Raw genomic sequence first — 27264 nt, 5'->3', positions numbered from 1 at the left:
GGCTGCAAATATGTGTGACGATCGAGGTTAGGTCAGCTGTCAGGTTATTCAGGTATGCTCATTGCTCAGGTCACATTTTTATGGACACTTGGCAAATTAAAAAACTAACATAACCTAATCTAAGCTAACCCGACTAAACCTACACAACTGCTGACTATAGGAACTAAGCACCTACCTACTTGTGCCTACATCTCATACCATGTCAAAACTCAAAGTAGAGTTCCTTGGTGGAAGATTACCCTCAGTACTTTTTATCCCAGCCCTGAGCCCTGTGAAGAAAACTAAAACTTCTAAGCTCTGAGTCACTGCTGGCCATCCACAGGAAGAAATGCTGAGACTGAGAGCTTTGCCATTGTATATTGGACCAACAATCATGAATCACTATAATGAATGACTATGAACACATCATATGATCACATCGTTGCATGGATTGTCACATCGACAATTTTATAACAATCCTTTTTTCAAGAAATACAGTAATGATTAACATCAAAATCAACATAAAGTGGATTTAGTGATCCAAGCTTTCTCCTCCAGTTGCAGTAGCAATGGAATGATCGCATGTTTCATTTGCCAGACACTGAGTACCTGATGCACATTACAATCTGCATAGCATCTAAGCATAGTAAAGCTGCCAAAGTCCATTCATTCTAGATTTTTAACTTGATAGTTAGCACTAATTTATCTTGCTGTTGTAAGTTATCATTCAATATTCATACCAATACATCAATATGCGCTCATCAGTCAACATTTTCTGGCATGATCCTGCTCAGTGTGCTCTTCAGTATTGCTCCGCCTCCAAGATCTGCAATATTATAGCTTGTTTTCGGCCAATCAGCTCTTTTAATTTTACTTTTTTTGCTGATATATGAGCCCGATCAACTTGCGTTTATCCACCAAAATTTCATAACTTCAAGTTCAACTTGATATTGATATTGCTCAGGAGTCAGGACCTCTGTCAGCCTCCTGGATACTTCGGATTGTTTTCAGTCACATGCTTCTTCAATATGATATAAGTCAATCTTAAGGGATCCAAAACATCCAACAAAACGACGTACAAGAGTACGGAAACCACCAGATAAACTTAAAAAGCGCCTCGGAACAGAGCCAAGTGGTACTCTCCATTTGCTAGTTTACAATGATTGTAGTGCTGATGTATTTTTAGGACTCTGAAGGTCGGCTTTTAAAAAATGAAACGTTTTTACAAAAGTTGTAAGGCAAGTAATATTCATCTGAAAGAACTAAAATATTCAAAAGCCAAACACTATGAAATACATGAATCGGAAAGAAAAAGTAAACCAAAAATCCAGCCTAATCACCGGCTCCTAAAACTGCAACAAAATCAGCACTTTTCCCCGCAACTCGTTGTCCAGACGTAAATATGCCGCATGAACACATGACTCCTCCACGCCAACGCCTACCTCCACGCTTTTTTTTTTTTTTTTTTTTTTTTTTTTTTTTTTTTTTTTTTTTTTTAGTGGCCCCAACTTACGTTACCGGCCTCGCGAGGAGGGCGGCGACCTAACTACGCCGCGCAAAAGAAACCGGCCGTCCTAACTAAGACCGGTGGCCACTTTACTGCAAGACAACATGGGAAAACCCATATCCATGTACTATGCCATGAATATGGGGAAAAACCCATGAATTTACGTTAAGACACATAAATGACAGCGAGACTTACCGTTAAATTGATGTTTGTGAGGGGAGGGAAGGAGGAAGTTTGTAAATGGTAGGGTTACGATGTTACGATGAAAGTTGGATGATAGGAATGGTTTGAAGGGTGGAGGATATGTCGCTGCCGCTGTTGAAGGCCGATTGCTGTACCCGGGCCTGTGGTCGCCCAAACCCGGCCGCAGCCGCTGTTCAGCGACCGGGTCCGTGACTGAAGAATCCTTGGCCGCTGCTCGTCGTTACTCGTTGTGCAGTGGGTGAAGGGACAGTCCCAGAGTATGTGGACAGTCCCTTGCAATGATAGCGAGGATGAAAAAAAAAAACGCTTTTCGCATTCGTTCGGCGACTATATAGTCCTTGTAATGCGGTATGCCTAAGGTCAAGTAATGGTGCATACTTTACAGTTTGTCGGAATAAGGTGAGTTTAAGACAAAATCAAGTACTAGATCAGTTAGTGCTGGATCATCTCCGAGAAGAGTCGGAAGATCGTTTCTGAGGCGATATTTTGTAAGGTGGTTGTTGATATGTTTTCGTTCGTTGCGGAGGGCTGTGCATCCGATTAGAATGTGTTCAACCGTAATGCGTGTGTTGCATGTTTGGCATATTGGTGGGTCCGTCCTTTCGAAAAGATGACAGTGGGTGAAACGAGTATGTCCGCATCGTAGCCTTGCCAGTGTGACCTCGCGAATCCTATTTGGCTGGTTGCAAGTTGTCCAGGATGTAAGATTTTGCTTGATCGCATATAAATGAGGAGAGTGGGTTTGATTCCATTTGTTTTGTAGGTAAGTATTAAATTTTGTTCGGAGTTTGTGGCAGACGTCCCCGATCGAGAGAGGCACCCCACTAGGGTCTGCTCTCATTGCTCCTTCCTTAGCGAGGGTGTCTGCCAGCTCATTCCCTGCGATGCCACAATGACTTGGCACCCAAAGAAAAGTTATATGCTGACTTTCGTCTAGTTCTAGTAGCATTTTGTGGATATTTTGGATGCAGTAGTGGGTGACGTTATCAGTTCTTTCTAGAGCCTGAAGGGCAGATTTGGAATCGGTGCAGATTATTGCCTGTTCAATGTGAAGTGTTTGTATATGACGGACTACCGTTTGAATAGCGTGAACTTCTGCTGAAAAAATTGTGGTATGGTCTTGCAGGCGTATTTTGTATCTAATGTTCGGGCCCACGGCTGCCGCGCCTGTTTGGTTTGAAAGACATGAGCCGTCAGTGTAGAAGAATGTGGAGTCTAGGTTTCTCTGTACATACTCATGGAACAGCAGTTGGGCATCCATTGGCGAAATGTTAGATTTTGAATCGTTAAAAAGATATTCAATGGAAATGTCTCGCAGGAGCCAGAAGGGAAGCATAGGCGGTTTAGAGGCAACGTTTATTTGGCCAATGTTGAGTATCTCATGAGCCTGATTTATAATTTCGGGAAGGAAGCACGACCTGCGGAGAGGTTGCCGGGAAAAGGGTTTCCTGGCTTCCATCGCTGGAATTGCAGAATGGTTCGGAATACTTTTGGCGCGATAGTAGTATCGTAGGAAAAGGAAGAAACGGCGGTCTTCTAGTGCTGGCAGGTTTGCCTCCGTTCGCAGGGAGAGTGTCGGTGTTGTGCGGAACGCCCCGGTTATCATCCGTAGACAATTTGATTGTATGGCTTCGAGGCGTTTACAAAGAGTGGGCGAGAGTGTACTAAAAAGGTAACAGTTGTATTCGAGAGTAGATCGGATGAGTCCTATATAAAGCATTGACAACGTTTTTCTGTCCGCACCCCAGGTAAAACCTGAGATGCATCTTAGGGCGTTTATTCTTTTAAGACAACGTGTCCTGATGTGCTCTACGTGGAGTCGAAAAGTCAGATTTGAGTCCAAGATTATCCCCAAAAATTTGTGGGATGTGTAAAACGGGATTCTATTTCCATCAATCTGTGGCGATTCGTCCAAGGACGGTAGAGGTCCCCTTTTAAAGACCATCAGAGCTGACTTAGGAGCTGACAGAAAGAAGCCCCATTTCTTACACCATTGAACGCAGTGATCGATTACCTTTTGAATAATTGAAAAGGCTTGTTTATAGCTTTTGTGGGAGACCCATATTGCGATAACTTTGCTCTTGCAGAAAAACACAAGAAAATCTTTTCATCTTTTAAAAGACATATGCTCGCTCAGAGGCCTGTTTCACTAACAATAAAGTGTGTAAATACAAAGAAAAAACTTGAGTTTAAAAGAAATAATTACCAATATTTGAAATTTGGATTTCACGAAACCTTCGGGCATGAATTTTGAGTTTAAAATTTACCAACTTTTTTACAAGAAAAAAGTTTGTAAGAAACATCGAAATCGCAAACTTTCTGTTTCACGAAGACCAAAAACTTGAAAGAAAACGTTGTACTTACAAACCCGAAATTCCAGTGGCCCTTGCGTTTGGAATTTTATTACTTGTTGTGCAATGATGCAAAGCAATCAATTATTTAAAACAAATATGATATGCTGAGTCATTATATGCTCTTTTTCACTTAGCACATTCCCTACGAACCAGTTACGAGCAATAAATAAATATCGTCATGTTTTGTCATTCGCGCGCCATAATTGCATTCAACAGTCTTCTGCTGTCAAATGTTTTACGTGTTATTTTCTTTCAATAATAAGATATTGTGAATTATCATTTATACCACTCAGAAACAGCATCATTATTTTTAATTTATTCCTGCAATTTCTGACATGAAAACTAGACATAGTTTGATAAAAAGAAGCAATATCTGTAACATGTTAAAGTTCTTGATTAAAAACAATTTTACTGTTTACAAGTTTATTTACCAACTCTTTTTATCGGAGGTGCCGCTGGTGATGAAGTTTAGTGAAACCCGATTTTACATAGTTTGCAAAAATACTTATGAATTGTAAAGTTCAAACACTTGTAATCGCAAGTTTTTAGTGAAACAGGCCTCTGAAGTCAAAAACGTTATTTATCTTCTAAATATTTGATTTATCTATATTTCATAATAACATACTTTTGAAAACTTGAAGAAGGATATGAAATTTTTAATAAATTAAAAACATTTAAAACTTTTACTGAGCCATAAAAAATCATAAAGTTAAAAACTGCGATAACTGCCAAATTAAATTCTTCTTGCGAATCTGTGCCCTATGATTTGCCCATGATCACAAACAAACGGATTTGTCTTGAGATGCAGGGAGTATTTTTACAGTGAACGTATTTATGGTGTTTCGGATTTGGATCACGACCTTGTCTGTGTTAGTGCGAAAGACAAATTCATCAGCTACAAGGTGAGGTAATTTAATTAGTTTATTATCAGTGATTTTGAGTATATGCACTGCTTATTATGCGACCTTGGGCAGAGGGTTGGACGGGGGCGAGCTCCAGTCGCAGAGCATGCCCGTTGAGATCATCATAGGGGCATGACATCAGCAATAGGAGAGGCTCAGGTATGCATTGGGGTGTGACCACCAGGCACCAAGCCATTCAATCCAGAGTCCAAGCATATATTCTGCAGACTGATTAGTGATTTGTGACATCTGTTAACGGCCGATGGGTTATACAAGACGGGTAGGTACCTACGTAATAAAATAACATTTCAACTTTAATTTGACTGCTATAGCTTGAGCCCTGTTGTCTGAAATTACACTTGTAAAAGTTGTCTTCAATGAAAGTCTGTTTTTCATTGCAGCCTGGTTATAATTACAGCATATCCCTTTTTTCTTTCAGCCTAAACTTTCTAATCAAAAGTAAATTAAAAATGCCATTTTATGCAGTGAGAAGAGGATTCCAGCCTGGAGTGTATCTTACCTGGTGAGTGGGTGTAATAAAAGTTACATTATTTATATACTGCGCTGGAATGTAACATGATGATGAATATAGCTGGGGACTAGAAGTTTAATAAATGCCTGCTTATTTAATACACTTTGATATGCTAATTGAGCCACCTTTGGGGCATAGATATCGGGCCATTTTAGCACATTATGCTGCCCACATATTGTTATACCTTTATCAATCCTGCTAGTGGCTGCCCAGTAAAAAATACCATTTGAAACCATTAGGATTTACCAATTGGTTTCAAATGTGTCAAATGGTTTGAAATAGGTTCTAATGGTTTTCATGACCATTTGAAATGGTTTCCAATTGGTTTTTTTCCCAATTGGTCTGAAATGGTGTTTTCCATTTGGTCCCAATTGGTTTTGAAATGGTTTCCTAATGGAAAATAAATCCCATTTGATTTCAAATGGTGTTTTCCATTTGATTCCAATTGGTTCCAAATGGAATAAAACCATTTCATCCCAAATGGTGTGTCCCATTTGGTCCCAATTGGTATCTAAATGGTTTCCATATGGAAGAAATTCCCATTTGATCTCTAATGGTTTTTCCCATTTGATCCCACTTGGTGTCCAATTGGTCTCCAAATGGAATAAAACCATTTCATCCCAAATGGTATGTCCCCAATTGGTATCAAAATGGTTTCCAATTGGTAATTTCCCAATTGCTCCGAAATGGTGTTTTCCATTTGATCCCTATTGGTTTTGAAATGGTTTCCTATTGGAAAATAAATCCCATTTGATTTCAATTGGTGTTTTCCATTTCATCCCAATTGGTTCCAAATGGAATAAAACCATTTCATCCCAAATGGTGTGTCCCATTTGATCCCAATTGGTATCGAAATGGTTTCCAATTGGTAATTTCCCAATTGGTCTGAAATGGTGCTTTCCATTTGATCCCAAATGGTATGTCCCCAATTGGTATCGAGATGGTTTCCAATTGGTAACTTCCCAATTGGTCTGAAATGGTGCTTTCCATTTGATACCAATTGGTTCCAAATGGAATAAAACCATTTCATCCCAAATGGTGTGTCCCATTTGATCCCAATTGGTATCTAATGGTTTTTCCCATTTGATCCCAATTGGTATCTAATGGTTTTTCCCATTTGATCTCAAATGGTTTTTCCCATTTGATCTCAAATGGTTTTGCCATTTGATCCCAATTGGTGTCCAATTGGTCTCCAAATGGAAGAAAACCATTTCATCCCAAATGGTTTGTCCCATTTCATCCCAATTGGTTTTGAAATGGTTTCCATTTGGGAGTCGGAAGATATTCATATTTGATCTAAATTGTCCAAGTGGTCTCGAAATAGAATTTTATCTGATAAAGCGTGTCTTATTTAATCCCAATTGTTATTGAAATGGTTTCCATTTGGAAGATATATTCCTATTTGATATGAAATTGACAATGGTTTTCCCATTTGATCCCAATTGGTGTCGAAATGGTTCCCAAATGGAAAAGCAAATCTGTTTTGAAATGGTGTTCCCATTCTATTTCAACTGGTGTCGAAATGAAAAATGCATTTGAAAAGCATTCAAGGGTCGTTTTAGGCAAGAAAAAACATACTTATATGGCAATAACTTTTATTTCATGAGATGAATAAAAGCAAAGTCCGAACCGTAGTCGGAGCTGGAGTCAATTTTTGAGTCAGAGTCGAAGTTAGAGTCATAAATGCACCACTTTGCAGCCCTGTTTCCAGATGTGTGACAAGTATGCTTCAAAAGTGTTTCTACGTACCTTGATGGTCTCTAATGGTTTCAAGTGTGTTTTGAGTATGGACTGGGTATCTATTAGTTCCCAATTGGTACCCTAATGGTTTCTAATGGTTTTTAAACATTTGCTTAAATAATAGACTTAGAGGTAATGGGAAGACCTTTGACTGGTTATACTTGATAAGCATCACTACAAGACCTTGGTTTTTCATTAAATAAAAATGATTCGCAAAATTCACGTCGTTTCCGCTCATTTAAACAGCACTACTTTTTCTCTGTGTGCCTACGCTGGCGGCGCCCGACCGTTGGCGCCCGACCGTTGGCGGCTTGGCGCCCGGCCGGCCGCGCCGGCGCCCGGCCGGCCGCGCCGGCGCCACAGTTCAAACCGGGCGTCGACGTCGGCCGGCCGGCCGGCGCGCCTCCGTTTCGCGTTCGCTGGGCCTGGGACTGCCCGCGGTCGACCGGGACCCAGTCCTGCTGTAAAAGAGGAAGCTGAGCAGAATCACGCGGCTGGTGAGTGACTTTTCTTGTGCCTCTGTATGCGATATTCGTTTTACGACTGCAAATACTGAAAATAGTTATTTGAATAAATTTGGTTGCATTTGGCATCCTTGTAAGTACCTTACTGAGTTTAACAGAGGTGAGAAAGAGGCTTAAAATTAGCGATCACAATTTATTTTGCCAGCAGAAAATTGTCAGTGCCATATTTGTTGTGTTCAGGCTGCCTAAATGACAATGCAAGTTGCATGAGCTTAAAGTTATTATATTGTGATATTTGACAAATGACCCTGTGTGGTAATTAATTTGATCCCATCGCCCAATTAACCCGTGCTGTCCTGTACTGTTGCAGGCACGAACTTGCACCAGACAGACGCCGTCTACCGGTTCTACACGGGTCCAGATGGGCTGCATGCCTGCGTTATAGCTACGTTCTGACTTCTGAAAATTCTGATCGCCACGGAAGATTAAGAAATCTGTCAGAACAACAGACAGTATCACCGATCGGAATGATATTGTATCACGTCGTTCATTGTGCCTATGTGGAATAGCGTACGTATGGCCCAGTGGATAACTACATTGTAATTCTGTTCTTGATTTTGATAGCAGTCGCCTCATCGATGTGGTGTTGACCAAACAACAATGTCCATGTGTAGTTAATGTCTAATGTTGGTAGGTACGTACTGATGAAAATGTATAAGCTTGCAGAGTAAAACAATAAAAATAATTCACGGTGCAGTTTTTAATTTTGTGGATGAAATGCATGGACTTCAAAAGGATCTTCAAATGGTAATCCAGCTGCCCAGTAAAAAATACCATTAGAAATTTCCAAATGGTTCCAAATGGGAAAAACCATTTGACTTATTGAACACTTTTCCAAATGGTTCCAAAGAGGTTCCATTTGAAATGTGTCCAATTGGCCACCAATTGGTACCAATTGGAACCATTTCATGACCATTTGAAATGTGTCCAATTGGTACCAATTGGTGACCAATTGGATACATTTCAAATGGTCATGAAATGGTTCCAATTGGTACCAATTGGTGGCCAATTGGACACATTTCAAATGGAACCTCTTTGGAACCATTTGGAAAAGTGTTCAATAAGTCAAATGGTTTTTCCCATTTGGAACCATTTGGTAATTTCTAATGGTATTTTTTACTGGGTGCCAAGATACAGCTTAGCAGTGAATATTTTGACACTGTCCTGAAAGAACAGCAAGATCCTTTGCAGCAAATTGACTTTTTATTGGAGGGTTGGATTGAGTGGTTAGACTATTATGGTTAATTTCACATGACAGGCTCTGTGTACACATGCTCTGCTAATAATAGGTGAAGCAATACTGTAGTGAATAGTTGTCGGCACCTGCCACTTGGCGGCGCTAGCCTCGTGTCATCTGTGTGACCTTCAATACAGCAGTTGACCGCTACATTTGGTGACAGCGGTGCGCTCTCCCGCGCGGGGATGCCTGATAACGCGTTGTCCAGTGTTGTGCCGGGGGCACCACACGCTACAATACTTATTAACTGTTAAAGCTTATTCAAAATTGTTCAATGTCTGATAAAAATTATCTTAAATTTCATAACAATGTTTATGCCCTTAATGCTCCCGAAATTAATCTGCAGTTGCCTGTTGAGTCTATTTGTGTATTCAATTGTGTTCCTCCATTTCTGTGTTTTAGGGAAGAGTGTCAGGCTCAGGTGAATGGCTTCAAAGGGGCACAGTTTAAGAAGTTTGCCACACAGGAAGAGGCTGAGGCATTCAAGATGGGCGGCACTGGCCCCTGCTCAGTGCCCAACAACAATCTTGGACGACCCAAGGGCTCGACCTCCATCAACACCAAGAGGGCTACGTCGTTTGGAAAGGCTCCCTCAGCATCGGTGACCGGCTCGGCGCGAGCGGCTCCGTACCAGATAAAGCAGGAGCGAGCGGCGGGAGCGTCCTCAACGGACCTGGCGCCAGCATCTGAAGCCTCTCTGGATGACAAAAGAGTCATATTGACTGATATGGCCAAATGTGTTGCCAGCCTCCGTAACGAGATGGCTGAGCTGAAGAAGCAGATGACTGCACACGTGGCTGGCAAGGCGGCCAGCTCACCGTCCACCTCCAGTTCCGACCCGTCCGCCGCGCCGGACCAATTCATAGTGGACGCAGAGGGCTTCTTGAACGTGTGGACGGACGGCGCGTGCGGCTTCAACGGGCGTCACGGGGCGCGCGCCGGCGTCGGCGTGTGGTTCAACTCGGCGCACCCGCTGAACGTGTCGGCGCCCGTCGAGGGGCCGGCCACCAACAACAACGCCGAGATTCAGGCGGCGTGGGTGGCGCTGGAGCTGGCCAGCGCCGCCGGACACCGGCGCGTGCTCATCCACACCGACTCGCAGTTCGTCATCAACTGCGCTACCAAGTGGATGGCCAAGTGGCAGAAGAATGGCTGGACGCTCGCCAGCGGAGGGCCCGTCAAGAACCGCACCCAGCTGGAGGCGCTGGCGCGAGCCATGGATAATATGGATGTGAAGTGGGTGAGTATCGTCGGGGCCAGATCGGTAACTATTCAGGACGTATATCGATGGAGGCGAGTTCAATGGGTAGATGCTGGTTATCAGTGGGGCCGTGTGGAGGCAGGTGACCACGCCAGATCGGCCTTCAGTGCTTTTATATTTGTGTCCTGCTCAGTGCTTCCCTCCCCTTCATCCTGAAAAAAAAACTAACCAAGTAGGTACGTGGCGTCACCGAAATAAGAAACGATGTAAAAAAAAAACATTTCCTGTTGTAACTTTAGGCATTGTCCCGTCGTAATGTATTTGTGTGAGGAGCAACTTGTGCACCTGATACTTTGGCATGACCATTGACCAACCCACAGGCCGCCATACCTAAGATATTATCTTATTCCCACGCGAAATGTCGGTTGATCGTGTTTGATCGTGTTTTCCTCCTTCTCAGAACCACGTTCTTGGCCACTGCGGTGTGAAGGGTAACGAGGGCGCCGATCAGCTGGCAGTGGCCGGCGCCACGCGCTACAACCCTCAGACGGCCAGCGAATGACGTCACCGCTGGCGGAGGGACTACCGATCCGGGTACTTCGGCAGCGGACAGCGACTGGTGACGTCATCTGTGCTCCGGCGACCGTGCGGGACATGGACCGCTCACACCGTCACTAGTTCTAAAGTCGTCAGGAAAGGGTGGAGTGTGGTGGTCAAGACCTCAGAAGAGTGTTTCTATGATGGGCTGCTGTGACAATATCGCTTAATTCATTCCTGGAATAAGGGTGACGCTTGAAGTAAGCGGCATGTGACTGACACCTGCCTCCGCTTGATAATATCGCTGTGCCGACCCGTAGAAACGTCGTGGTTGACTGTCATGAGAAGTACGTACCTGATAGCGTTGCTACTGCCGGTGGCCAGTCTATTTGCGTGAGTTCAGGGTGTTTCTGGAGACCGGAGAGTGACCAGCTGGTGCATCGATGAACTTGTAACGCTTACCTGGGCTTCCTTTATCGCTGTCAGCTTGTTTGAGGTCATGGGAATTGGCCCAGCTGGATACTGCATAAGCCAACACCTTCATACGTTAGGTTATCGTACTGGTGAACCTTCGGGGGGGGGGGGGGGGGTGGATTTGATATTGTTCCAAACCTACTCGGCCTCAGAAAGCAGGGTTAAGGTGGGCATTATCCGTCAGCTGAAAGTGTGATTGTTTGATACCGGTGTTTTGACAGCGAACCCGAAGCTTGCATGCTGCACTGTAGTGACACGTTACGGGCTGGGAATCGTCTCCCCGAGAATCTCGGGCTTGTTTCGTTTTGTGATACGCGTTTTTGCTTAAGTCGTTCTTTTCACAACGATACCTCTGTAATAAAATTAAAAATACATTGGTTGGTTAATGGTTTCGACTTTTCTGAGAAATAAACTAATCGATGGTATAATGGTGTAGATGTAAAGTTTGCGTTATATGAGGTGAATACCTCCCGCGTTTTATTGATAAAAATGTAAATATGGTCTTATCGGTCTATTAAAACAACCTCTTGCTACCGCATGCAATGGCTCACTATGACCGTCACTATGGTTCACGTGATACGCCGACAAACATTTGCCACATCTGAGATAGCATAACAAATATTTGGGTAAAATGATGATAAAACGTTTGCTTATATAACTGGTTTGCTTGGTCAAAGGCAAAAGCTTAGTACCTCCCACTCTTCAATACTCTTCCTGGGCAGCGCTCACAAATCTCTGCTTTCCTTGCCGTGATTCCAGGCTACGCGACGATGCATGCTGCGCCACCGACATTGAATAAACTATCGTTACCTAACCACTCTATAGATGACGCTAGTAGTAAGCGCCTGAAAGTATACTGTACCGCATAGCATATCTACAAGCAATGGAATTTGGGAAGCTGAAGCAGTAAAGCATTGGTGGATCGAGAAGCGTGGTAGGTATTAAAAGCTGCAGGGGGAGATAGGTACTGTCCAAAAAGGCTTTTGGCACTGAATAGCAAATGGGCGACATTATCTCCGGGTGCGATGTCTCTCAGACGACGAAGATTCTACGTCGTCCGGCCAATCACGTTCCATAACCGCAGCCGAGCCCCCACTGACCTTGAACGGGATTGGCCGGACGACGTAGAATCTTCGTCGTCCGAGAGACAACGAACGCGGGGTATACTTACACAGCGTTTGGTGGGGAGTGTTTCCACGTTCCGTTAGCCCGGTTCCTGAGCCATGCAGAAATAAGATAAAATGTCTTTCCGGCAATGCGGTAGAAATATCAAATGCGAAAAGGCACTTATCGGCCATTCTTTCATCAACGTTAGATAGCTTAGTTCAACACCTTGTTCTCGATAGAAGATCCGTTCCCTACACACATCAATACATCTCGCTGGTTAGATATGACGCATACGTTTGGTACATATAGCCTGGCGCCAGCTTCAATATCCAAGCACAGAGTTTATGCTTCCACCCTCCCTAGCCATTACACCTGAGCTCGCCTCTGCTTACACTCCCCTCTCCGCCGCCCCTGGGTCCGCCCCTGCCACGACCCGCCCGGGGCGGTGACGGGAGTGACCCGGCGGCCGGGCCGGTGCGCCGCGCGCCCGCTCAGTCGGCCTGTGACCCGGTCACGATGAGCGGCGGTGGAGGAGGCGGCAGCAGCAGCACCGGCGACGGCAGCGGCAGCGGCGGCAGCGCGGCGCGCTATGAGCGTCTCGAACAGATCGGCTCGGGGACGTTCGGCCACGCGTGGCTGGTGCGGTCGCGCGCCAGCGGCCGACAGTATGTCGTCAAGGAGATCAAGGTGACGGCGCTGCCTGAACAGGAGCGAGAGCAAAGCGTCAACGAGGTGGCCATCCTGTCGCAGTGCAAGCACGTCAACATCATCCGCTACAAGGAGGCGTTCATCGACCAGCTGACTGGCTCGCTCAACATCGTCATGGAGTACGCCGACGGAGGTGGGTCCGCTTCGCTCTCCGCGGAGGCGCTGTGTGGGGGATTGCAGGAGTACGGGGGACGCTGCACTTAGGGGAAAACGCTGACTATCTGTTTCGAATGATATCTTCGCTTGTATGATCGAATAGTATCGGCTTTGAATGAGATTTCAATTAGGAATACACTCTTGGACATTAAATTTCAATATGATATTGGCCTGTAGTAAAATTACGTTTGAGCTCGAAATAACTGCCGCTATATCTATAAAATGCTAATTGGCTTATGTTACTTTTGCGGCTGTTTTCAGGTGACCTGTACGCTCGCATCGTGAACCAGCGAGCTACCAACGATCACTTTCCCGAGGAGCTGATCCTGAACTGGTTCATCCAGATCACTTTTGCTGTCCAGTACCTGCACAGCAAAAATATCCTACATAGAGGTGAGGAGGAGGACAATATGTTTCTATGATATACTTCATTTTTCTTCTCTTGAATCGCTTGGCGCACAGGCTATCAGAACAATGAAATATACCTAAATGTTCAGAGGGACATATATAATTCATTTTTATATTTATATCTTATAGTTGTGTCGTGCTAAGCAGTGCTTTCCGCGATAAGTAATTTTCGGACCTGCGATAACGATAAAACGATAAGTAAGGTTTGCGATAACGATAAACGATAAGCGATAAAAATTTGCAAAAAATTAACAGCGATAGCGATAAAACGATAAAACGATAACGGTAATTGTTTTGTTAACAGCGATAACGAAACGATAAACGATACAACGATAACGATAATTGTTTTTTAACAGCGACTAGAGGGACAGCATTACGCGCAGCGTAATAAATCAATTTTCATTAAAATCGGCCCAGTAACGGGCGAGTTATTGCCAGAATAAATTTGGCGTCTCCTCTTGGCCGGCGGTGCCCTGTTCCGGTATTCATTGCCAAAGGTCAGTGACCTTCCGGCTCTGATTCCGCTCAGTTTTGCAAGCGAAGAAGCTGAGCCTAAGGCGCGTGCTCTCTGATCGGCGCCGGCCGCGGCCCAAAATTCCGCAAAGATGCGCCCGCCACGTGCAAACCACCGCACCCACCTCTTTCAAAATTTAATACAACAAACAGATGCACGCGTCCGACTTACGTTCAAAATTTCACCCCCGTAGCCCGCACCGTTCCGGAGCAATAGCCCGCCAAGCGTGACTGACGCGTTACATACATACATACATACGGACATTTTGATTTTTATATATGTAAACTAGAGGGACAGCATTACGCGCAGCGTAAAGAGGGACAGCATTACGCGCAGCGTAATGAATCAATTTTCATTAAAATCGGCCCAGTAGCGGCCGAGTTATGGCCAGAATAAATTTGGCGTCTCCTCCTGGCCGGCGGTACTCTGTTCCGGTATTCATTGCCAAAGGTCAACGACCCCCAGGGATGTTTCCGCTCATGGTTTTGCAAGCGAAGAAACTGAGCCTAAGGCGCGTGATCTCTGATCGGCACCGGCCGCGGCCCAAAATCCCGCAAAGATGCGCCCGCCACGTGCAAACCACCGAACCCACCCCCTCCAAAATTTAATACAACAAACAGATGCACGCGTCCGACTTAAGTCCAAAATTTCACCCCCGTAGCTCGCACCGTTCCGGAGCAATAGCCCGCCAAGCGTGACTGACGCGTTACATACATACATACATACGGACATTTTGATTTTTATATAAGTAACTAGACGGACAGCATTACGCGCAGCGTAATAAATCAATTTTCATCAAAATCGGCCCAGTAGCGGCCGAGTTATTGCCAGAATAAATTTGGCGTCTCCTCCTGGCCGGCGGTGCTCTGTTCCGGTATTCATTGCCAAAGGTCAGTGACCTGCCGGCTTTAAGTTCACTCAGTTTCGCAGCGAAGAAACTGAGCCTAAGGCGCGTGCCGTCTGCTCGAAACCGGCCGCGGCCCAAAATCCCACAAAGATGCGCCCGCCACGTGCAAACCACCGAACCCACCCCCTCCAAAATTTAATACGACAAACAGATGCACGCGTCCGACTTCAGTCGAAAATTTCACCCCCGTAGCCCGCACCGTTCCGGAGCAATAGCCCGCCAAGCGTGACGGACGCGTTACATACATACATACATACGGACATTTTGATTTTTATATATGTAATAACAAAAGCGATAAGAAATACAGCTTAAAAAGTGTACTTTAAATTTATTTGCAGATCTATAGACTTGGCAGTTGGCAACAGGTTGCGCACACATACTGTCGCGTGGCATACGCTGTCGATCGTCTTCCATTTTTCCATCATCCCGTTTTACATTTTATCGTTTATCGTTCATAATTTTTGTTACTTGCGATAAGTGGATGAGCGATGATTTTGAAAATTTAGCGATAAACGATAACGATAACCGATTTACTTAACAGCAATAATTATCGTTTATCGTTTATCGCTCATCCTATCGCATGCGGAAACCACTGGTGCTAAGTAAGACAGTGTTTTTACGAAGGTGATTATATTTTGCCGTAATATATTTTTTTTCTTTTCAGACTTGAAGACCCAAAACATATTTTTGACGAGTGAAAATTTAGTGAAGGTCGGCGACTTTGGTATCGCTCGAACCTTGCGGAGTACCCAAGAGCTGGCGACTACGGCTATAGGAACACCTTACTACCTGTCTCCGGAGATTTGCCAGAGGTAAGTGACAGAGTCGGAACCATATAATATATGACAGTGCATCTTACCCTTGCTGTCGTATGAAATTTACAAACCTTTCCAAGATTGAGATTTGTTGCAGGCTAACTATTAATGACGATGCTTCGCTTTTGATTTGTTTGTTTTGTTTTCAGACAACCGTACAACCACAAGTCTGACCAGTGGGCCGTGGGCTGCATCGTTTACGAGATGTGCTGCCTCACCCACCCCTTCAACGCCAGCAGCTTCGAGAACCTGGTGCTGAAGATCCTGCAGGCCCGCTACAGCCCCATACCCAGGTCAGCAATGAGGCGGGTTCAGTGACTATTACTGGGCTCAGCGGTAAGGATCGATCTTCGACTGCCCCACATTTATATAGGTATGTGGTGACGTGGAATCGGCAGTGTTGATATTTACTTTGCCCGCAATCTTCGTTGTTATCACTGTTTGAATCTAGGTCACCCCATAATAGTTTCGAATGTTAAGATATAGCAGAAATGTGTATATTTCTTCGCATTGATTGAATGTGTCAGACGGTAGTCGGTAAATGGGCCGTGTTGTGGCTTGGTTACTTATACTGAAACATTGGATTCACAATTCGGCGATCCTCCTTTCTTCAATGGCATGGTCTTGTTGACCTTTGCTCTTTAGAAATCTCCCATCCCGGCATCTCGGTCGGAAGAAAAATGTCTCGTAAATCGTCCCCGGCGGCCGGGTCAGATAGCAGTCCGTTTCAGTTCCGCACAAAGTGAAAGCGGTGGCTATATTGTGCTGACTGTGCCTGCAACAGACCGGATGTCAGCAACTTCCAGTGTCAAAGAAATAATTTCAGCATTCTTATTTGTTTATTACTTACGGCACAGTGAAATTGGGTACCTCAAACGATCTAAAACATCCTGCAGTGTATACCAATGTCAATTGTCTAGGCCTAAACTACAAAGAGGTGAGCTGATTTTTTTCACCGTCATCCTCCAATTTTGCCGATACTTGCGATTTCTGATTAGTTCAATTTCGATGATTGATCAATTATCATGAAAAGTTGATATCGTTCCCGCTATCTCTTGCTCTGCGTTTAATACACGATTCTGTCAGCTCGCATGGCTCAATTCTATCGCTCCGTTGACAGCCACTACAGTCTGCTGCTGCGAGATCTGGTGACCGTCCTGCTGCGTACCCAGCCCGAGCGGCGGCCCTCCGCCGAACAGGTGCTCATGATCCCCGCACTCAAACCCTACGTGGATTCGTACGTCGAGGTGAGCAGGGTGTGACGTCAATCCCCGTCTGTGACGTCATTCTGTGACGTCAATGTGGTGTCTGGCGCGGACGCCGCTCTCAGGAGGTAATCTGAGATGGCGATATCGGAGATGGGCTGTGGGGAGGGTAAGGTAAACGGGGAGGAGGGATGGAGGACTGGAAAATGTCGGGAGCGGCTGGGAGAGTGTGAATACCAGACTTCCTCGTTTGGGACAGGCTTAGCCCGAACCAAGCTCGTGCTAAAAATGTATGCTTCTGCTTGGCTGTGGCGCAAACATACATGTTTAATAGCAGTTGAATGTTAAACGAGAGGCGAGAAGTTTAGCCAGAATAGCCTTTACAGATGTTAATTATGAAACAGACCGCCAGCGTTTTGTATTAAAGGTTGAACTGGCGATCTATTCATTCTCTTCGCAATCTCTTCGCTGGCCATAGAATGTGGTAAGGCAGCTGAACGTCTCAAATGGTGTTTGAGGCATTTTAACAGCATCAAATAGACATGTTTTCTTGCAATGTTTCGCTGTTGCCACATCATCTGCCTGTCTGACGAGGCCGTGTGTTGGTCTGAGTCCACCGGTGGGCCTGGGTATCGATTTCACTGCTATCCGGTCTCCCTGTTCCTGTTTCAGTGGCAGAACGCTGCCATGTCACCCCGCGGCAGTCACCGGGCCACCGGCAGCTCGGCGCCGGGCTCCAGTAACGGCTCCGACGACCGAGACAGGTCGGTGCGACGGACACGCAGCGAACGCGGACAGATTCAGACGGACACGGGAGAACAAGGAGACACACCGGATACCTAACGATCGGACAAAGACGGGTGGACACGGCCGGTCTGACGGACTCGGGCGGACAGGGATAGAGCGGTGGACATCAAAATGGTCCAGCAGGGATGGCCTAGGCAAACTTGAGCAGAGGCCAGTTTTACCAACAGAAAAATAGCCGCCTGCCGGAATTTTTGCCTAAAAACCGCATCACAATTCACATGCGGAGCGTAAACGGTAAAGCTCTATCCGCTTACGTGCCCAGCACGTTTACGCTCCGTATGTGAAGCGGTCTTTAGGCGAAAAATTCCGGTAGTCGGCTTTTCTTTTTTGTTGGTAAAACTGGCCTCAGGAGTAGGCATTGTATTGACCCTTGAAGCGACTTCTAGTTACTGCTCCTAGCCGTTCCGGCTAACGGTATCTCATTTGCTTTTTCAGCCTGACGTCCAGCCAGGAGGAGATCTGCGTGTCGTCGATGTCGACAGACTCCCTGGAGACGAGAGGCGCCAAAGACCAGCCTGAGGCGGCCGGTGACCCTGCCCCGTCCACCCCTCCGCCCGCCCCTCCGAGCAACACTACAACCCCAGCACCAACCCCAGTTTCTGAGGTAGCCCCGGAGACTGAGCAGCAGTCGGGACGCCGTCAGCAGTCCGCCTGGCGGTCCCAGTACGCTAACCAGCTGGAGGCCGAGTCCGACTGGGACGGATACCGAGCCAGAGTGGAGCAACCTGCCGTCGCTAGACGCCGCTCAGAGGACGCGGTAAGAGACCGCCGGCGACTTATAGCATGTGTTGTTGTTTTCGATGGGCACGAACTCGGCGGTAACAAACTTATTCTTGATTTGAGGGCATTGCTCTGCGAGTATCTCCAACACACTTTATGATGTTTCATGTTACCTTCTTATCTAAACGCACACGAATCCAGATTTCCATTAAATCGCGTGCGAAGTTCGTTTGGCCATACGACGAGTAACATTAGCACCGCTATCTTATGTGTCGCGCAGGGCTCCCCGGTGGAGGTGGTGTCGGCGGCGCCTCGCCAGCGCAGCTCCTCACTCTCCAGCCTCAGCCCGGAGAGCAGGAGACGGCGGGCTGCGGACGGACAGCGTGTGAACAGTCCTCACACGCCCGGCAACGGAGCGGTGAAACCAAAGGTCAGTGGTCAGACAGTCGTCCTCAAGCTGTCCTCAACCAGTCCTCACAGTCCCCACGCACCAAGCAGTGAGACAGCTAAACCAAAGTTTAGCGGTTTGGTATACCTGTCCTACTCAAGTGGACCTCAGACACAGTCCTAAAGTGCAGTCATCTTGCGATCTTCACACAGACAGTCCTCAGACAGTAAAAAGACTTTAAATTTATGTTCATCAGAAAAATCGGGAAACTTACCAAAAAAGAGTCCCATTTACAATCTCACTCCCACTCATTGGATCAGCTTAGCTGAAAAATATGCGAGTGTTTGTCGTACTGTCCATCCCCGCAGCGCGTTTCGTCGTCTGGTTGGTAGGCTGTGCCGCAAGGCACATTTGTATTGCGGGCTAGCCTAACAAGTGCGAGTGTAGATCATTCGAACGAACGCCTGCTTACAGGCCAGCCTGCAGGTTCTTCTACATCTACAAGGTTGTCAAATATTTTTTTCAGTCTGAAAAATATTTGTAATCATTTGTGTAATTTTCGTTGCTTTTATAACTTCTTGGAGAAATTATCCAAAGGATGCCCGGACCCAAAGTCGATGTTTCTATCCACATCGCATCGCAATTAGGTACGGCTCTCGCGAGATTAAGCGATAGGTTTTGTTCTTTTACATTTCCTGTTAATCTCAGAAAGTAGAAACTAATCGAACTACGATGAAGCCATTTTAAAAATGTTCATGGCAGGCTTGTGAACGAACAAGCCTATCGCATTTTCAACACTCAAAGGCTTTAGACGGCCAAGATATAGCCTAAAGTATACTAAATTTCATAGGTGCAAAACCTGCCGCTAAAACCCGCGAGACCTGTACGCTCAACGGCTAACGTTTATTGAGCCCTTTTATCGGTCATCCGATGATATAGCGGATAATGAGCGACTTGCATGCTGAAGTTCGATTCCTGTCTCACAAAATGTGTTGCATAGTTAGTTTTGTTTTATTGCCGTGCATAACGTCGCAGTGCGGGTAATATTGCTATCGACAAGCCATTCGGCCCGAACGTTTATCGCTGGAAAGTCGGTTGATGTGTCCCCTGTGTATTGGTTCTTATGGCGGCTGGCGCCGGTATGTAAGTCATGCTGATTGTAATGGCGGACAGCGTTCTCCAAGCTGCATTCTGTATTATCAAGTACATCAGTAGTTTTATTAGAAAGAGTGACATGCAACGCTTATGCATAACGGTAGTTGTCACGAAAGCGCTCGGACAAGAACAAAAAACAGCGAGCCCAACTAACACAAGCCAATCAACGCAACAGCCATCAGCTATCTAAGAAGTAGAACCCACCAGTTGCGCGGCTGTTAGGTTAAAGCATCCTTCGTCTCGACGTTGATTCCACAAGACTTACTTCAATGTAATGTCCCGTTTCAGAATCCGGAATTACCGAGAGGCTGTGAATATTCTGACCATACGTCAGAATATTCATCAGAATTTACTGTTATAACTGTTATTATAACCGCTACGAATATGACTGTCAATTAAAACTGTTAACTTTCAGTAATAATGCCTACTAAAGGGGCAGACGGGGTAATGGCCCTTAACCCTCGCCGGCACAGGGGGTGGGGGGGGGGGCTGATGCAACCCCCTAAGGTTTTTCGCGAATAACTCGCGTAAAAAGCGGCCGATTGCGACGAAACTTTCAGTACCCTCGCATTGATCAATTTTACACGTTCTCTGAAAATTTCATTACCCTGACCCCAATGACCTTTGACCTGTGACTTCTTTTCCGTGACCATCTTTGGCCGAAATCGCGATTCGGCGTATGTCGGCTCGCATTAGCCGCGCGTTTGCAAGCTTTTCGTGGTTTCAAACGTTCAAACATGTGATTTGATGTTGCTCCCATACATTAGGGTGGGTGTCAAGGTCACCTGAAGGTCAGGTCAGGTCATTGACCTTTGGTGACCTCGGGTGACCTCGGTTCACTTTTTCGAGTTTTACATGTTTCTAGGCTAGTTTTTGGAGCTGAATTCGAATTTAGCAACCATTTGAACATTTACGAAGTAGTTTTGGTGTCTTCGTAACATGTTACGAAGCTGTCAGAGGCGGTTGACACGTATTACGAATACCCGTCACAACCCCTACCGGTTGACCTGACCTGACCTGACCCGACCTGGTCTAAATGCTTAAAAACATCATCTCTGATCAAAACTAACACGATATTCGTGATCAGCACCCCGAAAAACCACATAGCAGCCACACTTTACGACTTTCTAACAGGTCCCGATTTTCCCGGTTTTCGGGTCATTGACCTGACCTGGAAGCAGGGCTGCGGAGTCGATGGATTTACGGCGACTCCGACTCCGACTCCGACTCCGGCTTTCAAAAACCAACTCCGACTTCGACTCCGACTCCGGGCAGAAATGTCGACTCCGATCGACTCCAACTCCCGACTCCGACTCCGCACACCTGGCAGGGCTGCGGAGTCGACAGATTTTCGGTGACTCCGACTCCGACTCCGGCTGGGTTTTCCAATATCGACTCCGACTCCGACTCCGGTCACAACTGTCGACTCCGACCGACTCCGACTCCGACTCCGACTCCGACTCCGCAGCCCTGCCTGGAAGGTCACCCGATGACCTAGGACCTTAAAATTGGGTATCATCGGCTTCCTCTCGTGACGGGCAACACGCTCGTTTTTTCCGCGAAGCTCTAGCTCGATCAGGGGCCAAACGCGAGGGGGGGTCGTACCAACCCCCCCCCCCCCCCCCTTGTGCCGTCGAAGGACGCAAAATGGCCTGTGCCGGCGAGGGTTAAACCCTTCTTTCGTTTACCTACATTATCAAGCGACATTGCTGCCAAACGCCCGGCAGGTTTGTGCAAGCTAAAGGACGAATCTCTTCGTTCAGGGTTTCATCTTTCCAACTTAAAATGACATGGTAATAGTTTCCTCTCGTAAGGAACAAATGGCGCCATTTGCGATAAATTTTCGCTCTTATATCCGGGCTTCGTAGCCATAGTGCTCACATCAAGGCGCAAATCAAAGCATCTGTGACCGCCTGGCTTATCTCAGCCAGCTGAGATGTGCACTGTGTGTTGAAAGAAAAAAGGGGACCATCGCAAAAGGTGAAACCAACCTATGCTTGGATATCTCTTTCTGTTGTTGATATAATTATGTTGTCTGTTGAAAATGTATCTTACAGCATGACATTGCTAAACTCATCTCTTTATCTGGGATGCTAGCAACTGTTTTTGTCTTTTCATTCACAGGGTCGCGGCCAGTCGAGTCGCGGGCCTAGCGCGCTCATTCGCCAGGTGCTCAAGAACAAGTTCTCTCGCCAGGAGGCTGTGCGCCCCCGCAGTGCCAGTGACCCTGCCGAGCCATCCGACCCATCCGAACCCTCCGAGCCTCGGTCGTGCCCGCGCCGTGACCGCTCTCCAACACGTGTGTTCCGTCGGCCCAGTCTGAGCGTGGCTCGCGCTGCTCCTCGCTCCCCGCACTCTCCCCGCTCATCGCGTCCTAACGGCGGGTCGCGCTCCCCGGTACGGCAGAGCCGATCACCGGTGGCTGGGGGCTCCGGCAGGTCGTCGCCGCCACTGAACACTAGAAACGCCCGGTTCCTGGACGCCCCGGCACCAAGGTAGGACGGTTTGACTGTGGTGGATGACTTTGAAAACATATTGCTGCCGTCGTGCCCGAGTATCATTATAAACGATGACGTCTGTTTGTTACATTTCATTATTTTGTTTAAGAAATTGATACCAGCAGCCACCACGGGGTACAGTAAAATGAATGTGTTTGTCGCCGTCACTTATGTATCACTTGTTACGTGTTTAATTATGTGTGCTTTCCTTTTATTATATTCCAAATATGGAGGCCGACTAAGTTTGGCTGATGTGCCGAGTATCATTTAACATTGGATTATTTGACGCCGGACTTAACTGAGTAATGAGTACCGTTCTGGCTGTACGGCAGGCCGTCTGGACCGACAATAGCTCGGCCGGTGGAGCGACGTCCCGTCTCCCGCAGCAGCAGCACCATCAGTGCCACCAGCAACATGAGCACGGGAAGTACGGTCGGAAACAGTGGTCCTGCCAGGGAGCAGCCGACGGCTAACGGGGAGCGATCGAGCAGCCACGGAGAAGGCGCCTCCCGCGGCCGGATGGAGGGACAGACACCAGCGATCAGCGAGCCTGCTGGTGAGGCTGCCAAGAAACAACAGCAGCAGCAGCAGCGGCCGCGGCCGGCGCAGCGCAGCGACAGTTCAGTGTCCAGCTCCAGCACCGGCAGCGCTCAGGAGCGGCCGGCCAACCGGCGCCGGCTGTCGCTGGAGGTCCGGCAGCACCAGGGCAGCCTGTCCTCCAGACGGGACGACAGCCCCACCTCTCTGGCAGGGAAGACCTCCCGTCAGGAGAGTGCTGATATGGAGGAGACGGACAGCGACAGTCAGGAGTCGACGCTCGTCAGCCGACTGCCGGATGTCAATCACAACAGCATCCAGCTGGCAGGTGAGTCATCAGTGACTAATGGACACTCGTAGCTCCTTCGGCCAACCTTACAAACATGGAGCCACCTATGCTAACTGCTAAGTAGATCCCTGTGGCTCTAATTTCGGTGATTTGTTTAGATGTTAAACATAGGAGTGTTGATGTAAGACCAAAATAATCCCTTGCCAAATTTCCACAAGTACTGGCGTGAGCCGGAGTTCTATTAACTACTCGTGGCCTCCCGAATGACTGTGTGTTGTATTCGCTCGCCAGGTGGTCAGCTACACGCGCGCTCCGCCGAGTGCGCTGGTGGCACATGCTGTTCGCTGATCTGCGCCCAGTGTCGGTATGCCAAGGATGAGGAACTGGCACGGCTGATGTGGTCGGCCCGTCTCCGACCCGGGACGCAGCCAGATGATACCGCACTGCTGCAGCACCTGGCAAAGGTGAGACTCACAGACGCCTTCAGGCTTATTCAGTCCGCTACACATTCGTGTGGATTACATTTGCCAAATTGCGTACTTTATTGTAACCGATTGTATGCATTATTGTCCATGAATAATTGATTCGGAAACAAAGAAATTGTATCTAGCCCAATGTGTATAGCCATTAATTGGTAGCCACGTGCTCCACCTAATGAATAGTGCACTCCCGTCCCGGAATAGCGCGGCAGAATGTTGGCCGTGTTCGGCCGGCCGACCAGCCGCGATTCTCGTGCCGTCCAATTAGGAATCTGTACCTCTCTGGCCGGCAGACGCTGGGCGGTGAGCGGCTGAACGCTGTGCTGGGTCGCCTGCTGGCCAGCTGGGAGGGCGGCGCAGAGCCGGGACAGCTGCTGGCCGCGCTCGGGAAGGAGCAGCTGTACCTTCTGCCGCTGCTGGTGCAGGCTGTGCAGCTGAGAGCGGCGGCGGGCCGGCCGGCCGCCAGCGCCGCCGCGCCGCGCCGCTCCCCCAGCACTCGCTGAGTGAGGGGAGCGGAGCGGAGACATGTTCAGGAGTTGCAGTCTGCCAGGATTCCACTACGGAAAACACCTTGTCGGCAGCATTGATGTGCTCAGTGGACATCCCAGTGCTTTCATATAGTGCCTAAGACCGGCCAAGGGGTGAAGTGCCGCTTTGCTTTTAAACATATTGGAAGCTTATATACTTTTATAGACAAATCATTTGTCTTTGCATTTTTTCGTCACTGTATAAGAGTTCCTTTGAGACTATCTGTTGGGACGTTAAGTCACTGCATAATTTACAAATATATTCGGACCGCTGGAATAGTCGACGCAAGTGTAGCATTACACGTAACAAGTATCTGTGGTATTACTCAGCTGAGCTACCAGCCGTTATTTCTATTTTAATATTTTAGGTTTTTAGAATATATTTAAGCATATACGATGATTCACGTTCATACGAGGTGTTTGTATGGATGTGTTCCATGTCGAATTCGACCAACGTGAATAAACTGCGGTTTTAATAAGTGTGTGTGACGGTGATCGTATTTTAACTATATATTGATGCAGTATTATTTCTTCAAGATGCACACCGGGCTGCCTACTGAAACGATAGTGCTCTTTTACCGTGATAGAAGTTTGCCTTTCGTTCGGCTTTGCTATTGTAACTAATAGGCTTTGAATTATGCCTTTAATAATCTGAATCGTATGTTATATCAAAATCGTTTATCACATACATGACCATTTTATGACTTTCTTGTGACAAGTAATGTACCTTCTCTTCAGAGCTATACGGCTCCCACACTCCGAAGCGAAATCGTTGCAAAGTATTGCTTCGTCTACAAGTGAATACTTCTATCAGTCAAGTCCGAGAGGCCGGTTATACAGTGTTGCCGGCCGTACACGTCCATTAGCACGTGCTCGGCGATCGGTGGTACGAGTAACCTTCATATACCAATTTTCTTTTGGCGCGACTCTGTCTCGACTCCTTTCACGCCCTCTGTCGATCAGCGTCCTGCATAGGGTCAGTGCCGTGATTTCCTGCTGAAAGACGAGACGGACTGATGAAAGGAGGAGACAATGGGTTGGGAGGGAAGATAATGTAATAGTGGGGGAGTGGGGAGGAGGTGGGGAAAGATGTTCCCTCTGTGATGGTTTGTCAGCAAAGGGAAGGGTGCAGTTCGTGGGGCGCCGCCGCCTGTAGTCACTTCCACGTCAGTGCAATGTCTGGCCGACCGCTAGGTGTCACTGGGTGTTTCATATGAGTCATGGGTTCACACGATGCCGCCGCCGAGTACGTACGGGCGTTTGCGGCGCCGATGTGTGTATGGCTGTGGCCTGTGGGCCTCGCCGTTCTAATGAATCTTACAGTCTCATCCGATCCAGTAAGGTGCCATTTTGAACGTAGGTGCCCAAGCTAGACGTCGTATAAAACCGGCAACGCCTTCTTTTTCATTTCGCCTGAACAGCCGACGACTCAGTTGCGTGCTATCACCCCAAGACAGATGCTGGCAAACGCCTATATTCGTCGCTCGTTTACCCTGTGCTGTCCCTGCTACCCGACTAGGCACGGGGAGCCGGCCGCCGCGACCCGGTCGCAGAGGTCGCCTGTTGTCCAATCGTGTGCGGGCATTGATTCAGTGCCCACCTGTGCGCAGACGGCCCCTCCCCGTCGCACCCCCCCCCCCCCCCCCGCCGGGTCTCGGGGGGGGGGGGGGGGACGGCGGACAGTGGCGGCGCCCGGGGCAGTGCGGGACGGCGGCCGGGGGCGGTCGGTTGCGGGCGGTCGCCGGCCATGTGACACGGGGTATGGGCGGTGCAGTGACAGTGGCGGCGGCCACCCTGCTGGTGTTAGTGCTGGGTGCAACCAGAGTGTCCGCCGAGAGTGTCGGGTGTGACCTGGGCCCTAATGTGACGTGGGTGACACGAAATAATGCGGCTATTGTGGTGCGGAGTGAGAAATTTGAGACGGCGCCGGGTCTGGTCGCCAGCATCAGCTATAATGGTAAGGGTCGGAGATTGATGGATTTTGAATGGCCTAATGTCGTCGTCGAAAATGTTGGACCGGGACTAGTTCGAATGAGCAGTGAACTAGGAGAGAGGGCGCGAGAAAAGCATAAATTGGTAAAAAGTTGTTATTACCTGTGAACGTCCTTACAAAAACAAATTGCACGAATTCGGAGGTGCTTTCAAATGTTTCGATAGAAACAGCATGTGATAGATGTGGTCAAAAACAATTTATGGTGAATGAGCCGTTTCGTTGCTCGCTCACTTTAATGGGACGCAGAAAGCAGCAAACGTATAAGGGATTCGAACGTACCTATCTATAACCTAAAGCTTAAACGAGTGATGTATTGGAGCCTCCGTAAGCAACGCATTGCCTGGACATGTCATCGGGAACTCACTTGACTAATGAGAATGTGCTGTGTAGAGGAAGTAAAAATAGCGAGCTTGAGAAAAGAATGAAATGTTCCAAATTTGAACGGGCTCTGAAGCTTATTGAACTTGTTTCCTGTTGTATTGTTGGATTAGTATCATTACCAATGGATTTTCTGCGATTGAATGCAATCATTAAGTCGTAGCGATAGTTAACAAGTGCAGGCAATAATTACCCTTAATTGGGCGTGGCTTAAAAAGTCTGGCAATCTTGCTCTCTTAACGCAGAGCACCTGATCAGATATATCCGCAGCGCTATCTGATCAGTTAACTGCACTCAACATCGGTGGGATCTGGTTTAATAAAGCCATCGCCAGCGGGTGCCACCCACGGCACTTTGGACTGATGGGCTGGGCCTCAAAGGGCGTCTGAAACCACTATAAGGCTGCGACAGAGACGTGGTGAGGGCCGCGTCCTGCGCTGAAGCCTCTCGAGGTCGTGATTGATGCCTTCCATCACTTTAAA

At 47.4% G+C, this 27264-nt stretch overlaps 2 protein-coding genes and 1 long non-coding RNA gene across 5 annotated transcripts; all 3 read left to right on the top strand.

Annotated features, from left to right (window-relative positions):
- The first annotated feature begins 4600 nt into the window (after positions 1-4600).
- Positions 4601-10979, top strand: LOC122381676 (ribonuclease H1-like). Of its 3 annotated transcripts, none has more exons than XM_043366142.1 (4): positions 4601-4946; positions 5386-5469; positions 9382-10219; positions 10641-10979. In XM_043366142.1, exons 1-4 carry the CDS (start codon positions 4879-4881, stop codon positions 10740-10742), a joined length of 1092 nt encoding a protein of 363 aa, XP_043222077.1. In that variant the 5' UTR covers positions 4601-4878; the 3' UTR covers positions 10743-10979. The 3 variants fall into 3 exon arrangements, with proteins under 3 accessions (XP_043222077.1, XP_043222079.1, XP_043222078.1); XM_043366144.1 differs by having other exon boundaries at positions 4601-4951; XM_043366143.1 differs by lacking the exon at positions 4601-4946 and adding an exon at positions 4993-5105.
- On the top strand, positions 7579-8436 carry LOC122381677. The gene is made up of 2 exons (XR_006256571.1): positions 7579-7715; positions 8053-8436. It is a non-coding gene; the product is annotated as an uncharacterized LOC122381677 (long non-coding RNA).
- A 1686-nt stretch (positions 10980-12665) lies between the features above and the next one.
- On the top strand, positions 12666-24887 carry LOC122381679 (serine/threonine-protein kinase Nek4-like). The gene is made up of 12 exons (XM_043366146.1): positions 12666-13139; positions 13424-13555; positions 15656-15803; positions 15956-16099; positions 16927-17053; positions 17684-17775; positions 18254-18575; positions 18819-18968; positions 22206-22576; positions 22912-23444; positions 23697-23869; positions 24178-24887. The coding sequence occupies exons 1-12, from the start codon at positions 12815-12817 to the stop codon at positions 24385-24387; spliced, it is 2727 nt and encodes a 908-aa protein (XP_043222081.1). The 5' UTR covers positions 12666-12814; the 3' UTR covers positions 24388-24887.
- The last annotated feature ends 2377 nt before the right edge of the window (positions 24888-27264 follow it).

Source organism: Amphibalanus amphitrite, unplaced genomic scaffold (genome assembly GCF_019059575.1).
Source record: "Amphibalanus amphitrite isolate SeventyFive unplaced genomic scaffold, NRLGWU_Aamphi_draft 000125F_arrow, whole genome shotgun sequence".
In the NCBI taxonomy this organism is placed as follows: Eukaryota; Metazoa; Arthropoda; class Thecostraca; order Balanomorpha; family Balanidae; genus Amphibalanus; species Amphibalanus amphitrite.
Note: the sequence above shows the minus strand (reverse complement) of the source record. Positions and strands in the feature narration are given on the sequence as shown.

Coding starts and splice junctions, on each gene's coding strand:
- LOC122381679 (XM_043366146.1), top strand. CDS start 12,815: ATGAGCGGCGGTGGAGGAGGCGGCAGCAGCAGCACCGGCGACGGCAGC. Junction 16,100..16,926: donor CGCTACAGCCCCATACCCAG/GTCAGCAATGAG, acceptor CTCCGTTGACAG/CCACTACAGTCTGCTGCTGC. Junction 18,969..22,205: donor ACGGAGCGGTGAAACCAAAG/GTCAGTGGTCAG, acceptor TTTCATTCACAG/GGTCGCGGCCAGTCGAGTCG.
- LOC122381676 (XM_043366142.1), top strand. CDS start 4,879: ATGGTGTTTCGGATTTGGATCACGACCTTGTCTGTGTTAGTGCGAAAG. Junction 5,470..9,381: donor CCTGGAGTGTATCTTACCTG/GTGAGTGGGTGT, acceptor TCTGTGTTTTAG/GGAAGAGTGTCAGGCTCAGG. Junction 10,220..10,640: donor ATAATATGGATGTGAAGTGG/GTGAGTATCGTC, acceptor CCTCCTTCTCAG/AACCACGTTCTTGGCCACTG.